Source organism: Colius striatus, chromosome 1, assembly GCF_028858725.1.
Source record: "Colius striatus isolate bColStr4 chromosome 1, bColStr4.1.hap1, whole genome shotgun sequence".
NCBI lineage: Eukaryota > Metazoa > Chordata > Aves > Coliiformes > Coliidae > Colius > Colius striatus.
In genome coordinates this window covers 138,628,540-138,646,068 of record NC_084759.1, presented here as the reverse complement: position 1 = coordinate 138,646,068, position 17,529 = coordinate 138,628,540, and the positions used below count along the sequence as shown (strand labels likewise).

General features: G+C 35.8%; 1 protein-coding gene across 1 annotated transcript in view; it reads left to right on the top strand.

Annotated features, from left to right (window-relative positions):
• The window catches only part of PIK3C2G (phosphatidylinositol-4-phosphate 3-kinase catalytic subunit type 2 gamma), a 200,942-nt gene that overhangs the window by 135,068 nt on the left and 48,345 nt on the right, over positions 1 to 17,529 (top strand). Inside the window, exons 24-25 of the mRNA XM_061988856.1 lie at positions 9,396 to 9,552; positions 14,009 to 14,118. Coding sequence (XP_061844840.1) covers positions 9,396 to 9,552; positions 14,009 to 14,118 — 267 coding nt within the window. The remainder of the gene's footprint in view (positions 1 to 9,395; positions 9,553 to 14,008; positions 14,119 to 17,529) is intronic.

Genomic DNA, 17,529 nt, shown 5'->3' with positions numbered 1-17,529 from the left:
TCTCCTGCTCTAAGGAATTCTTGTGAAATTCAATTTCTTCATCATTGGTTTATTTCTCCATTTTGCCTGGTGACAAACAAATCTCCTGTAACCATCTATTGCTGTATTTTTCAAATAGCCATCTCATACTGAAGACTTTTTAGCTGAATACTCTATAGGTATGGGACATAACCCCTCTTATTCTATTTATCTTAAGGCAACTTTTAGATTTGAGTTTTAAAATCTTTCTTTCACTATTGAGGGGCAGTCAAACCACAAAAAGCAATTGTCCAACAATCTCTGTTAACAAGAGGAATTGCTGCAATGTCCTTGTGATTTAATTCTCAAGTGTTTTATCGTCCTGGTTAGTAATGAATTCCTAACAAACCTGGAAAATGTGATAGTTTTAGAAAATGGTATAAGGCATTGTGAATGTTGTACATTCAAGTACAGTTATTTAAAGTGAAGTATATAAAGGACTTAAATTCACCTTAACATTGTTTTGCAGTCTGATTGCTGGTGACTTTGAGTGCAGGCTCCTTTAAATGTGTCTATCTGAATAGAAGATCCTAACTCAGCTCAGAAGGTGTCCAAGCTGGACACAGCAGTGCTTTTTAACCAGTCAATATAAGATGCACATGCTTGCAACAAGACAACGTTTGAAGTTATTAAGACAAGCACATTCTTAATGTAGAATACATCATCTTTCAGGGAGGATCTTTTTTGATTCTTCCAAAACATACAATCAGATGACTGTACAAAATTATTTCAATTCTGTGACAGTGAATAAATTCTGAATAACAACTGCAGAATAACTAGTGATTACAGCAGAGACTAGGATGATGCAGCTAGAATAAAAATCATCAAGATGCCTCAAACTAGCTTTTGCTTTCCCATGACAAATCTTGCCAGTTTTCTGTCAACATTTGTGTTAACTATACTATTACTTAGCATAGCAGTCCTATGTGGCCAGGTGTGATAAAATCTTCATGATTTACAAATTTGTTAACTTCAATTGTCCCATAACAAAAGGAATTTTAGTTAACTCACATTCCCTTGCACTTTGAGCAAAGAGGCAGAAATAAATAGTTGCTATTGCTCAGTTTACATAGGAAAACTAGATGTTAGCAGAATGATGAATCAGAGCGCTTAGCTTAAGCGAGCATTATAGCTTGTTTTCTACCATGTCCATTAAGTGTGATTAAATCTTCATGTACCCATTTCAATTACTGATAGAATCATAAATCTTTAAGAATAGGCCAGTCCAATATGTGAAATATAATATTTACTGCAGATCAACATAGTATGTATGTCCAACACAATGTGTTTACTGGAAAGCTAACATTAATGCTCTGATAGTGAAAAAATAATGACAACAGCAAAGTTGATGTAAGCATAAGAAGAACTAACTTAATGAATAAATTAGACATTAATGGTTAAGGAATTGACCTCAATTATGTAAGGAATTTGAGATATTCTAGTTTGATGTTTCTGCCTCTGAAGATAAACACTAATATAAAAATAATGTGTGTAATCAGAACTGAGATTTCAAGATTGTACTTTGAAAACTTTTTATGCAGTAGACATCTCAAATAGCAACAGAAATGCCAGAAAATAAAATTAGAACCATGTTATCTGGTATAGACTTGACTCCTGGTTATTTGACTGAGGAATGTAGGCCAAAAATTTTAAATGCATGTTTGAATGTCCAGGCCATGTACTTTACCTGACCAAGGATGCTCCAACCTTGCAGGAATCTGTGTATTAAGTGTATAAGGTCAATACAAAAGTCAGACTAGTATACCCAGGCCTATATTCAACTGAATCTTAAAAGCTTCCTAGGATAACCTCTTCAAGCATCCTTTAAAATATTTAATTAACCTCAAGATGAAGGTTTTTTTCTTATGGCCAAACAGAAGGATTCTTCCCTGAATCCTTCACAGCTTATTCTTCCCTGAATCTTTCTGTTTCATAACCCTCTATAGATACTTGAAGATTTTTGCTTTGTCTCATGAAAACCTTTATATCTTCTGGGAAACTAAGCCCATCTTCCTCAGCCTCTCTTTAGAGTACTCTAGCCACAAAATATCTTAGTGGCTCTTTGTAGAATTTACTCCAGTTTAGTGACATCTTTCTTGTTTTGGCAGGATATGGACTAACGGCTGATAGGTAAGTGGCATCTGCTGGCTGCTGCCCCAGGAATTCAGCCCAGGATGCTGCAGGATCAGTTCCAGAGTTCATATTTATCTTACTACAGGCTTATGCTTAGCTTACTGCCCCACCACTGTGGGGCCTTGGCAGTGAAGACTGGGGCAAATAAGACATGAATACCTCAGCCTTGTCTGTGCTCCCATGTCACTAAATCACCAGTCAGCAGCAGGTCCACATTCCCTTCCTCCTCCTTTTACTAACAATTTATCAGTAGAACTTCTTGTTACAATTCATGTCCACCGCCAGTCTTAACTCTAGTTGAGCTTTGACTTTCCTGTCATAATTTCTTCATGCCCAGGCAGAGTTTGCATATTCTTCCTTTATAGCCAGTCTTTGCTTCCACTTTCTATATATGTCCTTTTTGCCTTGAAGAGTAGTCAAGAGTACCCTGTTTGGGCAAGCAATTCTCCATCTGTCTGTTACTAGAAGTAAAAGCTATTAAAAATACAACTGAGAGTAAATCCCACAGGATAAAAAAAAAAAAAAATCTTTTTTTTGGAAAGCTGTTTCAAATTTTCTAATTCACTTCTTTATTCTATTCCTTTTTACAGCATTGTAATTACTATTTGGCAATTGAAATTTAGACATATTTTACTTAGAATGCGGATGGATATACATCAAGTCTGGGTGATTTGAGGGACAGAGTCTCAACAAAAGACTGGTTACACTTTCCAGGAGCAGACACATATCTGGAACTGTTAGCAAGATTTCTTTGCTAAAAGAAATAGAAAACAAAGGTGTTTTCTAAACAAATCTGAACATAGATTTGCAATACAAGGTAGTGAAAATTCAAGTAATAGAAGTTGTCATTGAAGTCAATGGGAAAACTGCTATCAAGTCCAGCAAGTGAAGTATTTATGTTTTATACAAAGCTCAGAACTGCTGCTTTATCATGAGGTCACTTAAAATTTATTTACATAATTTAGTTTCTATGCTTCCTGAAGAGATTATCATCTCCTATAACAGTGATCAGAAGATTAATAAGCACTGTAGAGTTCTCTTGAAGCATTCACCTTTCTTAAGTGGTTGTTCTTTACAGGAGCGCATCATTTTGTGAAATAGAAGAGAAATAATAAATATCAGATAATCTGATGTAAATTAATGTAGCCTTAGTAGACCTCCTGTAACTTCACTAATAACATTACAATAAGTTAAGAAGGCATTGCCTAGATAAAATCATTAAAGTTCAGAATTGCTTTAATAATAATTTAATAATCATTTGTGAAAAGTACCTACCTGTATGTCAGTATCACGGTGTATGTACACACAAACCGAAATACCATAAACTTTGTGGTGAGGCTTACATCTTTCAACGTTTTCATTAGTAACTGTTGTAAGGGGATAGAGAGTGTGTTTGTTCATTTTTTAGTAGAGGCCTATTTTAACAGTTTTTTACTATGATGACAGTTAGGATTAATAGTTTTTTAGATCTGTACACTACAAACAAGTTGAATGTAAGTTGATGATGGAATATTGAATTGGAAAACATGAAATGGGAAGTAATCCTTTTGCTTCTTGAGACATTGCTGGGATACTTTTAACATTTTACTTTTAGAAAGACATGAAAATGTAGTACAGAGAAATTACAAAGAATCCAGAGAAAGGCAATTAAAATTATCAGATATCAGGACTTATGAGAAAAGGTTGAAACAATTGTCTACAGAAGATTGAGGAAAGTCATAATAACAGTCTACAAATCCATCAGAAGCTGCTGTAAAGAAGGCAGGATCTTCATGTTCCCTTAGGAACGAACAAGATTTAATAGGATGAAAGCACAGCAAGGTTAGATTAGGCATTAAGGGAAAAAAACATCTATAAGGAAGATATTAGAACAGAAATTTGATAGGGCAGTTGGAGAAGAATTCTGTCAGTAAAAATCTTTGAGAATAGGCTAAATAAGCATCTCAGAAGTGTATTTATATTTGGTCTTGTCCTGGTAAGCAGAAAGATGGAGTATGTCTTATGGTCTCTTTTCCAGGCATTTAATGACTCCTTAAGTGCTTGCTTAAGACAAATTGTATTGTTCTGTTTTTCACTGTTTGATTCTTTATATATTAAAGGAATACCCTTCCTCATTTTTTTCCCAGTGTCTACAAATATGTATGATTACTTTGATTAGGTATTTTCACTTGACTTAGAGAAATAAGCACTCGTTCATTTATTTTAGGTGACTATTTTCAGTAAGGTTTTGGCTTTTGCTGCAGAGCAAAGGATATCAGGATTCAAACATTCTAAAATCTTTTCCTCTTTTACTGGATATATCTAAATTCCACATAGTCATGCTGAATATTATTGGTCATTCTTGACTCAGCCAAAATTGTTTTAGAGCAGTCAGGGCATACATGGGAGTGTATGCTGCTGAGCAGCCAATTTTTAACTGTCAAGTAGTTCTGTATGGTTTCTCACGGACTATCTCATATGTTCATATGACAACTTGGACTACAACTGTTTTGATCTTAATTGTGTTACTGTGTGTGACTTGAACTTTTCCATAACTACACTATTAGGAACTTTAGATTGGGTCATTTGTTGTTAGTTATCTCATATGCTTTTTTAATATAAAGGTCAATGTATCATTCTTAAACATTCTATCCCATGAGATTCATAGTATGAAAAATTAAAACCATTGTTGACTTCACTGTTAATCAGTTTACATCTAGTGTTTCATAACAAGTCCTGATGATTTTACTGGTCTTCTAGGAATGTAGCATATTTCTAGCCTACAGTGAATTCCCAGTAAATTTTCCCATCACCCCAGACCAAGTTTGTTTTTGCATGATAATCTCTTCAATTGCTTGAGGTTTCCTTTCTTTCCTCCCTCTCATGACATGTCATCCAAACATTCTTAATCTCCAGAGGAACTGCAAAACACATTCCCATGAAAATCTTAACTGTCTAAAAGCAGTATGCAAAAGAAAAATAGTAAAACCGTCATAAAACTGTCCTTACTTCTCACTGAATGACTTGAGTAAACTCCCTTGTCACAGCCATAGTAAAGTATAAGTCTTTAAATTCCCAGACTGCAACCAGATTCTGTCATAAGCAAGGGTATTGCCTTTTTGTCTCATTTATATTATTAAATCAAAAGGTTTTTAATCTCATCTTGAACTTTAGAAGGGAAAAAAAAGAAAATAAAAACAATGAACAAGCTTGGATGATTTTTGGAGTCTTGTTGACTGTACATCTTTGATTTCTCTCAAGCCAGACCAGTTCTCTCAATAAGGCATTTTTTTTCTTTTTCTCCAGAAATAGTGGTACCCAACATTACTATTATAGAGTAGAAGTCATTCAAGAATCCTTCAATTCTGTATTTCTTTTGCTTACCATAAAAAAAATTTAAGAAAAGCTTTGGGTCTTCTACAGAGATTAAATAAAAGGCTTTTACTTGAAGATACTTCATCTATCAGTTTTGTTAAACTCGTGCTAGTCATTTCATTAATTTGATGGACGCAGCATATTTTAATAGGTGCGGATTTTAGGCTCTTGTCACATCGGCTGTAACACAGTCATTGATCTTTGAACATCCTATGGATGTAAAGTATTCTAGGGCTTAGCTGTGATCTTGAGGGTATGTTTTGGGGTAAGAAGTATTCAGTGTTTACATCTTTTAGATAACTTAATGTGAACAAGCTATGTAATAGATTTATGTCCAAATGAGTGTTGTCTTTCATAGTTATTATTACCTTGCCTTTGGATGTGTTGCTTGACTTCTGAATAAATGCTGTTATATAATATGATCTTTCCTATGTGCTACAAAGAAGGCTGACAGAGATGTACTGGTTTAAATACACAAATACAGACTGTGCACTGGGGTAAGGTTCATTTGCAAGTGTCTGTGTGATAAATTAGAAAGCTCATGCAACACAAGGGCATGCATTACTTTATTATGTGGGCTAAAACAGCTTCTATTGTTTGCTGATGTAAATTTTTCCATGTATGATGGATGACTTGGCTGTTTGTAATTTTTCTGGAGTAATTTTTAGACTATCCCCCTCCATGTTTTTATATTCTGAAGGAGTTCCTGAAGGCAGCAAGGAACATTTTGCATCTATATGCAAACATTCAGCACTGTCAATTGATTTTTCAACATCCTTTATGTACTCTTCAGTGAGTAAGCATCTCCTCCCACTGAAACTTTACTGTTTAATATTATCATGAGAAATTACTGTGTTATTCCTTCTAGTGGGTCTTGCCTCCTATGATAAGTTGGGTTTATGTGGTTCTTTTAAATTCAATTGCAGAGTGTTCCCTTTATGAGCAGGTGGCTTCCTTAGAGACTTGTAGGAATGGAGCTTCAACATCTGACTGATTGCAAGGGTTACCTTGCATGGGAGGTTCTCTATTGGTTTTGCCTGGGACAGAGTTAATTTTCTAAACAGCAGATGTTGCAGGGCTGTGTTTTGGATTTATACTGAAAACAGTGTTGATAACACAGGGAAGTTTTCATTATTGATGAACAATGCTTACACAGTCAAGGCCTTTTGTGCTTCTCACCCTGCCCCACCCAAGTGAATGGGCTGAGAGTGCACAAGAAATTGGGAGAGACAACAGCCAGGACAGTTGACCCCAACTGATCCAAGGGATATCCCATGCCTGACATGTAAAGCTGAGGGAAGAAGGAAGGGAGGACACTCAGAGTGATGGCGTTTGGCTTCCCAAGTAATCATTACATGTAATGGAGCCCCGCTTTCCTGGAGATGGCTGAACACCTGCCTGACAATGGGAAGTAGTGAATGAATCCCTTGTTTTGCTTTGCTTGCATGCACAGCTTTTGCTTTACTAATTAAACTGTCTTTATCTTAACTCATGAGTTTTTTTCACTTTTACTGTTCCAATTCTCCATCTAGGGGGTACACATTAGATAGGAAAGAGGAAAGAGCCAAGCAGATGCATAACTGCTGGGGTTAAACCATGACAGGCTCTGATATCACAAGAGCACAACCAGGGAAAGCTAATATCTACAATATATTTTACAGATTAACAAGAGTGGACAAGTCTACAACCTTAGAATAGAGTTAAATAATGCTGAGAAATTTAAGAACCTCACAAAACTTCTTGAAATTATCTTAAAAGTGAAATTAATCTGTAAATAATATGACTACTAAAATATCAGTTATATTTTCAAATGGATCCTTTAGTAAAAAACAGTAAGAGAATTGACTAACACTGAACATTATGTGGAAGTTGGCCCACAGCCCAACCCAACAATGTTAAACCCTATATTTCTTCCAGTAAAGTAATTTCTGATTGTGGTGTCTGTTTTCAGTTCAAGTAACTTAATGTGAGATACTTGGACTAGCTCAGAAAGGCCTATGTTTCTATAGTGTAATTGTGACTCTTCATGCAAATGGACATCAGAAATCAAATATGAACTTTGAATAAAATTCATATTAGGAAACCTTTTCGGTAGTAGACTTTTTACTCTATATTTTACCCCAAAAATGTAAATGCTGGTGAGAAACAGGTTTGATTTTTAGACATTCTGAAGATGCTAAAATGTTTTCAAATAAAAATGTAGATTGGACTTCTGTTCACAGATAAGTGAAAATACTTAGCGCTGCTAATTTTCTGTCCCTCTTTCTCTTATTGGCTTCAACAAATTTACTTCCATGACCCTAATTTTATTGATTTATTTAATACTTAATGTCTATGTTAAATACCACTGCTAAACAAAATATAATCTAAAAGCTGAAAGAAAAAGAGTGAGGAAGACAAAGAGAGAGTGTGAAAAAGGGAGAATGAAAAAAAGAGAAGAGAGGAAAATCTTGCTTTTTTGAAATCAGTAATAGACACAAGTTTTTAATTCTCTGACAGTTATAGCACAATACACAATAACTATGTAAGAGTCATACTGTAACATAACTGTCACACTATGAACTGACATCTTGAATAATACAGAAAATTGTATAAAGAAAAAAGTACTATTGTGGATTTCTATCATTCCTAGTACTACCTAGCTGAAATGGAATAGTATATTTTTTAAAAACCCACATTTAAGGTGCCTGACATCCATGGAAGGTCTGGTTTCAAAGTTAGCTTTGATGTAAACCAGGAAGATTTTCCCAGCGTAAGAATGGGAAGGCCACCTGAACATTTCTTATGACTAAGACAGCTGTAACCTAGAGTCTCATGGCAACTATTCTTTCCATGATAAAACAAGGCAGACATTTTTAATGGTAAAATAAGGAAAACTCCTAGGAAAACTCTCTTTCATTTATGAAGGAATCAGCAAGCAAAGTGGATTTGGAATCGGCCCATGTTTGAGGTATTAGCAAGAAACAGAGATTCTCAAATATATTTCTACATTCAAACTTCCTAAAATTATTTTGTTTATTCAAGTTCATTTTTTAATTGAAAGTTAACACACAGTGTAGTTTTCCTTAGAATATTGCTCTCTAATCAGTTTACATGCCTTTGTATACACAGTTGTGATGAGTAAATCACTGCAGCAGTTTTGTCTGTGTAAGGATGCAGCATATCAGACGTTTCTGAAACTATGATAGGATTGTTAGTAGAAGTCTGGCTAATCTGTTTTCTTCAGCAGTAGCGTGTCATAGCCACAAACTATGCTAGTGATAAGAAAAAAAGGCAAGATGCACTATCAGATTCTACATCTCATTTATTCTCCAGTGAATACAGAGTAACTGTGCAGAAAACAAGATAATGTATTTAGGTTTATTCTGTTGTAACTTGGGTAGGAAACATCCCTTCAGAATGGTGTATATTTAACAATAGTATCATTTGTTGTATTTTCTTGTTGCTGTTGGATTGTGAGATTTTTTTCTTAATTCACTTCTTGCCTAATAGGGAGTTGATATTTATGTCCTATCCTCTTTAAGAACAACTTTTAAATACATCAATATCAGGAAAGAACTTGTTTCCAGATTCACTTTCAGGCTTAGTTAAGGAACTAAATCAATGACAGTTCAAAAAGAAAAGAAGAGCCAGAAGAAAACCAGAAAGCTCCAAACTTGTTCAACTGTTGGATTTCTCTCTAGGAAGCTCTTGCTGTGAAACCTGTCTCTACCCCAATTAGTCAGTGACACCAAGCAGAGCAATAGAACTGTGCACATTGAGGAAGGGAGAGATAAAATAACAAGGAAGGTAATACTAGAAAAACAAATGTGAAAATGAGTTACAAGTATTAACTGTCTTGCATGATTTGCCATTTTTCGTGAAATTACTCATGTAATTCTTTTTTCAAGGGATCGAGCTCCCTTCATCTTCACATCAGAGATGGAGTATTTCATCACGGAAGGTGGGAAAAATCCACAGCGTTTTCAAGAGTTTGTGGAGCTTTGTTGTCGAGCTTATAATATAGTCAGGAAACACAGCCAGTTACTCTTGAACCTGCTGGAGATGGTAAGACGTTGAGGATGAAAACAAAAACCAATTTCCTCTGGTGTCCTCTTCCCTTTTACCACTTCTCTGCTAGCTCCAGTAGCACTGTGATTTGAAGAGGTATCAGCTGCACTGCTGGAAATGTTAGTGCTGGCACTTCCTGTGCAAAGACACTATCTGATTTCACTACTAATTTATGAGGAAATTAAAAGTTAAGCTGTTTGAGGTTTTTTTTCCTTTATTTAATGCATTCTTTTTTTACAAAATAGGGAGAACTACAAAAGAAACTGAATACTAGTTTCATGTTCAGGAATTTATCTCATCCTTTTTTCTAGGTCTTCAAGAAACCATTTACCAGTGCTGTTCATTCTTTGTTTTCCTGTCAACTGCAAGACAAAGTAAACTAAATATTTCAAAGAGTGGTTGACATGACTACCTAGCAGCACTGCAGCTAACAATGGTGCCATTACAGCATTGTTTTTGCAGGTTACACACTCCCTTCTTAGGACGGCAAACACAAGAAAGAAGGGACATTACTCATATTGACACAGGTTTAAAAAAATCTTTAATTTAGGATTTTAAGACCTCTAAGAATTTTTATTCCTTAAACATTGCTACCAGTTCACATGCTGTGGCAGATTCTATAACTGCTTTATGCATCTCTTTTTCTGTGTGCAAAACATTAACGATTTTCCCGTCCATGGACAGAATGAGAATATTAAATAGTCTAACATTTGGTAAGTTGCTGGTCAAAGATATTAACCCAAAACTGAAGTCCCCATGCAAAGCCTAGATGACTAGTGTGTGCATGAAAAAACCTACTCAGCCTCATGAACCCGGCTGAGGTACAGCTGAGAAGTTACTTTGTAAACATTACTTTATTGTCTCCAACTCTGCAACACAGAGGGTAAAAATGTCAAGAATTTACTAATCTTATTTCTTCTGTCTTATCCATGGTCTCTCATGCAGTGATATAGTGAGTCATTTCCCAATATGGGGCAGGAAAGTTTGCCCCAGAGCTCTAAACTCTGCTTCTAAGTCATCACAAAGGTGCAGCAAAACTGCATTCCTGTCATAAAGAATAATTTTGTACTGCAAGTCGTGCAGAGTACACTTGTAGTAGACACTAACTTAGCCTCTGGAAAAGTCAGGAGCACCTTGCTTTCTCCTCCCTAGCAGTAATCCTTGTTTTTCTGGTCAGGTTGCCTAAAACTGCAAATATAGCTGCAAATATAGCTACATCTTCTGCCCAGTTCCTTGTCTTCAGTTCAGTCTCTTTTTCTACAAGCTGTAGAGATAATGATCTTAGATTACTCTGGTATAATAGAGGGGATTAGGAAAATGTTCCCAGCAGGAGCTCTGAAATAACTATCTACCTCTGCCTGGATGTGTCTCAGGTTTGTCTATATTCAGGACATGCTGCAACTTCTTTGTTTCTGCTGATCTATAAGGAGGTAATAGTACTGAGCTAAATGTCAGCATACAGATTTGTTTTACTATTTGTTGGCAGGCTGCAGTTTAGTCAATTGTATTGTATTTCATAATTGAAAAAGAACTGGCAGCATCCTCACACCCTATCGATGAGCACTACATATCAAAAGAAATTAAACAAACAAGTTTATGAATGCCCTGTTTTTGCCAGTGATGTTTCAGAGGGTAAATACATCTGGTTCTGCACTTGAAATGCTTTGTTGATCAGAAACTGTAAGTATTAAAATGTATGGGTAATTTCTAGAAAAGTAAATCTGCTGTGAAGATGTTCTGCTTTGAATTAATTTCCATGAAGGATATCAGATGTTATCATGAAGCAGTAAGATAAACTAACCACTGCTTATTTGTAACAATGACAGTCTAAGATTTCTCTCACTGTTTACATCATTAATCTTTCTTTCCCCTACCACATTTTGTTTTCTGAGATGCTATTTATAAAACATGGTTAGAAAGTTCTAAACAACAAGACTATTTCCAAAAAATACAGTACTTCATAGGAGTAGTAAACTATGCCCAATATGGTCAGTAACTATTAGTGTTTCCTAGAAAAACATGATTATGAACAATTTTGAGGGTTTGGCCCCATTTGAGAATTAATGCTCTTTCTTAGTGGTGAGCAGCATTTTCTAGAACTGTATTGACATTTGCTACTGGAAGTAAGAAATAATCCATGAGCAAAAACATCGATGGGAGACACAGCAATGTACTGGCAGAGTTCAGCTGCAGAAATATCTGTAGCTCATGAGTTTTGCTCTCATTAAAGGTCTTATCTGATTATAAAGAGGATGACTGCTGGACACAGGCATCTTTTGACTGGTTTAAAGAAATGCAAAATCAATTGCTGTTATAAAATTTTTTCAGGCAGAAAGTTCTTAAATGGTGCTTAGGGTTGACACTAGACAGCAAATAGTTGACTTTTCCACATGCCTTTGTTGTGGTAAGGAAGAGGTCAACCTGATGGTATAAAACAGGAGACAGTACCTAGACAGAACCAATCTAAGACTCAAGAGTCTTGCATCCCCATACAAGTAATTTTACCCTTCTAAACTCAGAAACACCATTTGGGAAGAGAAACACTCCTGTTTTGTAGGTCTAATGCACATGGAAAATACACTCCAGGACTATTCATTTTTCACACAGCAGGTCTGAATCCAGGCCTATTGAGAGTATAAGCAGCTTCACTCAATGAGTCAAAAGACCTGGGATAACTAAGTGTGGTAGGTCAAGACATAGTATGTCCAAATGAAGGGAGGAATGCAGGCACATAAATTTAGGTGTCTAGTGACACTCGAGTTGCCCTAGGAGACTTGTAGTTGTTTTCCAAATAGTTTTTCCATGTCTTGACTAATTATCATCTAGTATCACTAGACACAGTGTTCAGAAGCCTCCTCCATCACAGGACTCTAAACATGAAAAATATGCTATATGAAGATGCAAAATGGATGAAGAGGTATAATAGCCTCTAGTACCTCCTTGTAGACAGTAAAGGACTGTGTAGGTACTGCACAGCTAAAGAATCATATTTGCTCAGCAATGGGTCACCAAATTCTGAAACACAGAGAACCTAAAAAAAATCCTGGTTTTCAATTGCACTACAGATCATTCAGATTGTTTTTATATCTGTTATTGTTTCCTTTTCTAATATAGGACAAGAAGCTTAATTTGCCCATACATCAGCTCTTTTTTTGTTCTTTTTTTAAAGGAGACATGAGTTGTCATAATCTTTTATAAATGGGTTGAAGACATAGAAATAAATTGCATTGTATGTCCTTAAGTGCTGAATGTTGTTATTGTCCCTGTTCTCAACTCACTTAATTTCACCTCACTGAGCTTTCTGCCTGTCTGCTCCTTGCTAGCCAAAACTCCGTGAGACAGCAAACTGCCCAGTATCAGTGTAGATTGGATCTGATATGAAGCAAGATTTTCCTCATAATGCCAAAAATAAAATATGCAAAATATTGAAACTTAACTTTAAAAAATTTTAAAAGTTTGGACGAACAAAGAAAATAACCCTTTCTCATCTCTTTCCCCTTTATTTGGCTCTCAGCCAAATCTTAAAATAGAAGCACTGTTTCCTTTTTTCACTTTGCTGTTACTTGCAACTCTGTGGGTCTTTCTGTCTGAACTGGACATAAATGTCAATGAAGAATGTACAGCAGTGACTGCAAATTCAGATACATTTCCTTCTCAGCAGTGTGAAGAGATGGATTTTTTTTTTTTCTCCATTAGGGTGCATTGCTCTCAATGTACTGTGATTGTTGAGAAAAATCAGTAGATTTTGGAGTAAAAATTATTTTTGTTGTTGACATATTTTAATGTCCGGAGATAGCCAATTGTCTAATACTCAGTTGTCTACCTTACCCATGTTGTTACTTTGCAAGGGGAATATTTCCATTATTCATCTTTTGAACCTAACTTGACAAACTAACTAGAACAACTCCGTTCCTATTTGATGGAGAACGATACCCTCTCCAAAGGGCAGTTCTCAATGCTCAACTTAACATCTAAAGGAACTTTTCTCCTCCACTGACTGTAAATGGTGGAATAAGTAGTTACAAATGAGAAGGTGATGTTGCACTAAATTGAATTAGAACTAAGGTAACACTGTGAGTGTAACAGAAATGTGGTTATTATTGTTCAGCTGGGTGAATTTGGTTGCCTTCCCTTTATCATCATTAGAAGTCTATGTAGGAAGCATAGTGATGCACACATTAAGATTATGATACCTGAAAAGAAAATAGATAACTAAAATGGATGGCTGATTTTAATCCATATGTCTTTCCAATACCTCAGTGTGAAGTGTTACAATGCAATTAATTCCCTTCAGTATTCCAGCCATTGCTCTAGCATCAGATCCACTCTTAAGAGCTTTGTGTTTTACAAGAGAACATTTTTGGTTTAAAACCTTTCTTTTTTCAGTTAGCCTCGTTTAATTTTAAAATCTTGTCAAATGAACAGTGGACTAATGCTATTTCTTTACTTTAAGATGCTGCATGCAGGATTGCCTGAGCTAAACAGCATTCAGGATCTGAAATATGTATATGATAACCTCCGTCCTCAGGACTCAGACCTCCAGGCTACAAGCTACTTTACAAGGTAAAGGTAGAATACAATCCAGAAACTTTATCTCCTTCAAGCGTGAGCAAAGTTATCAAATTAAAACCAACCAACCAACCAACCAAAACCCTCAAAAAATAAAACCAATAGGAAAAAAAAAAAAAAAAAAAGCAGTTTTCGTGTTATGTTAAGAAGTTGTAATCAGCGAAATTACACCCAAGGATAATTGGTCTTCATGTGTTTACCTTTAAAAAGTCCATTCTCCTCAAACTTCTGGAAGAAACAGTTGTGCATTTGTAATAAACTTTTAACAATTCACTTATTCGGCACCTAGGCCATCCTGCCGTAAGCCTAGTCAGCTTTCCTCCCTGCTTTTAAATGCAACAGTTACCTGCAACAGGATTTTGACTGCGTAAATAGATTCAACTTGTTAATGGACTGAGGACCTGGAATTCCTATAGGAATTGCTTTCTGTTCTTTTTTGGACATTCTCTCTTGCCACAGACAAGTTACTTTCCCTCTGTTAGCCAGTTTCTCCATCTGCAAAATGGTACCAATTCTTCCTTTTAAGCACGTAACAGATCTATTACAGAAAAATGTAGAGTGTGAATATAGGACTATTTAAAGCTTCATTTGTGTTATAATGAAACCTTTCACTTATTTGTGATAGTAACTGAGCATTATTGATAAGGAGCTGCAGATGACGTGTATAAAATCAGTTTGAAGATATCAATCCTATCTTTCAGGTCAGGCCTCTGCATTAGATGTAATTCCAACTATTGACATGATGATGCTCTAGATGGAGCCAGTGGAGACTGTCTGGATTTGGAAATCTCATTCTAGGCACATTATGAGAAAAAAAATCTCCTCGTCTGAGCCTTTCCTGTGTAGCACCATCATTTCCCAAAGATAGTTTATGAATTTGTGCACTGTGGACACCATGTTCATATGCAAAGCAAGCCAGACTCTTCTGACCTCTTCCTCTGGCGCAAGTGCAGGGCACATATGCAGTCCACAGCACTGGACTCTGACTTAAGAGCTCCTTTCAAATTCAGAGCCCTAAGGGACACCTCCTGTAAGGCAGCACAGTTCTCTGTACTGTGCAAATTGCCTTGAGGCAAGAGCAATCCCTCTACACTTCAGTACAGCCAGAGGGCATATTGCAATGAATAAGTGAGATGAAAGCTTGAGCTAGGGCAGCTGGGCAGGTCTCATTACTGAGGCTCATATGAAGATTTTGTGCAATTTTAATTTTATTGTTTGTATGTTTAATTTTCATGTATTAGAAGCTGAGGTGACAGGTTCAGAGAAGGCTGGAACAGAGACCCCTGGAAAGTTTAAGGAAGATACTTCTTTGAAGAGAAAGAGTGGAACTTCTCAAACAAAACTATTGTTCCATTACTTTATACACAGCAGAACACCAATTTCCTTTTCCTTTAACACTTGTTTTTATAGACTTTGCCTTTTGCCCCTTAGCAAGATTATTTTATTTTAAACTTTAATTATAGCTTCACATTTACCATCAACTCCTACCTTATGCTTTCCTTTAAAATTTCACATATTCCCAAATTACAGACTTATATTTCCACTTCAAATAGGAAATATGCAGTTCTTAATTAAATTGTAAAAAATCTCGATTCTGTCAAATAGTTTGGGTGGTAACGTCTGTCTCTCTTGGGTAAAAAACTGAATTAATTTAATTAGTGAAAAAAAAGCTAGGATTATGCATAGCAATTAGAGAAATATGAGTCTTTAGAATGAAAATTATATTAGTGTAGTGAAATCTCAGAGCTGGTGCCCAGCACTCCCCTACAGGTGGAGAGGATCAGTGTACTTTTCAGTTGGGTTAGGACTATGGTTATGGTTAAGGTTAACATCACTGCAGTCTTGCTTATCTGTAAGACAAACAGTGAAGCCTCGGTTCAGGACAAAGCTGCTGCTCCACTCTCTTGAAATTGGGCAAAGTAGTGATGTAGTGGTGTTCTCAGGGTTAGGGTGAAGGAAGTGAGGAACTTCAGAGTGGGAATTCACCTGCAGTCTTTCTCAGACAAAGCATTTGAAAAACAGCTAACATTAGGAAGGAGATGAGGCTCAATACTGTTTTGGAAGAGCATGTGTGCTTTGTTGCCTGGTAGAGGTTTACGTTAAGGTTGGGAAGTCCTGTTCATCCCAGAGAGACTATAGATAGGACTCAAAGGCCAGCATGTCCTTCTTCCCATTAGTTTTCTCATTAGAGTTGGAAATGAAAGCCTTCAGAATGGAAATGCCACTCAAGTCCTGCTTACCAACAAAACTAACATCATGGTGCAGACCTGTACAGTGCTATGGGCTATGTTCTCATTTGAAAATGTATTTTCTACTAAAATTCCTTTAGTGAACTTCAGAGCTATTGTTCCAATTTCCTTCGAAATGCTGAAGTGGAAATTTGTTATTGTCTGTAGAGATCACTACATCATGTAGAAAAGTCAGATGTTGCTAGAATGAATATTTTCTTCTTTAATACTCTCAGGATATGTTTGTATTATATGTACTCATTCACAAGAACAAAATCTCTTGTCACTAGCTCATGAATTTCCATGGATCTCATTTCTCCTAGAGATTTTTTTTTTTTGCTCTATTCTAGTTTCTATTCATGTTTGAGCATAATTTGTGTTAATTCAACGCATATATTAACTAACATTTCTTTGAGAACATCAGGCTTCATATCTAGTAGTTTTTTAACTTCTGAAAGGTGTATCCAGGCTCTTTTTAAAATAAATAATTTGAGATGGCCTGATACCTGTATCCATACAGAACTTACTCCTCTGTATAGGCATTTTGTGACCTGTCCCAAGGAATGTGAATATATTGATATTGTTGTGAGCTTTACATTACCCATGTTATCTTATTCCTGTCCTTCAGAAAAATTCTTCCCTACCTCCTTATTATACAGTGTCCAGGTAAATAAAAGAAAATCAAGTGACACACTTCTCATGGTCACTTTGCAGCTTATTTCTGTATCTGTTTTTCAACTTGTCTTTAGAAAGACAAAGAACTTGAAAGTTCTGATTATTAGCATAATTTCCAGTAGCTCTCAAATTCTTCACAGTTTGCAGCTCCTTTTTCTCAATAATTACTTCCAAAACCCACTGTATTGTTTTAAAAAAAGTTGTCTTCTAGACAAGCAATGTGGTCATTGGAATGTTAAACACTGCCAACTGAAAGTTATTTCTTTTTCAAAGTACAAAGTAGTTATTGTAAACTTTCACATTCAATCATATAACGTATCTGCTGAAAACCTCAATCTTCTGGTAGTGAAACAGAACAGTTATTTCTTTATGTTTCTGTAGAAGTAGATTGCTTTTAGCAATTATCTGAGTTTGGTTTGAGCAATAATACTGATATTGCCTCTACTGTTTTTTAAAGCCAACATGAAATGATGAATGATGTCACAAATATTCCTGGCAAAAC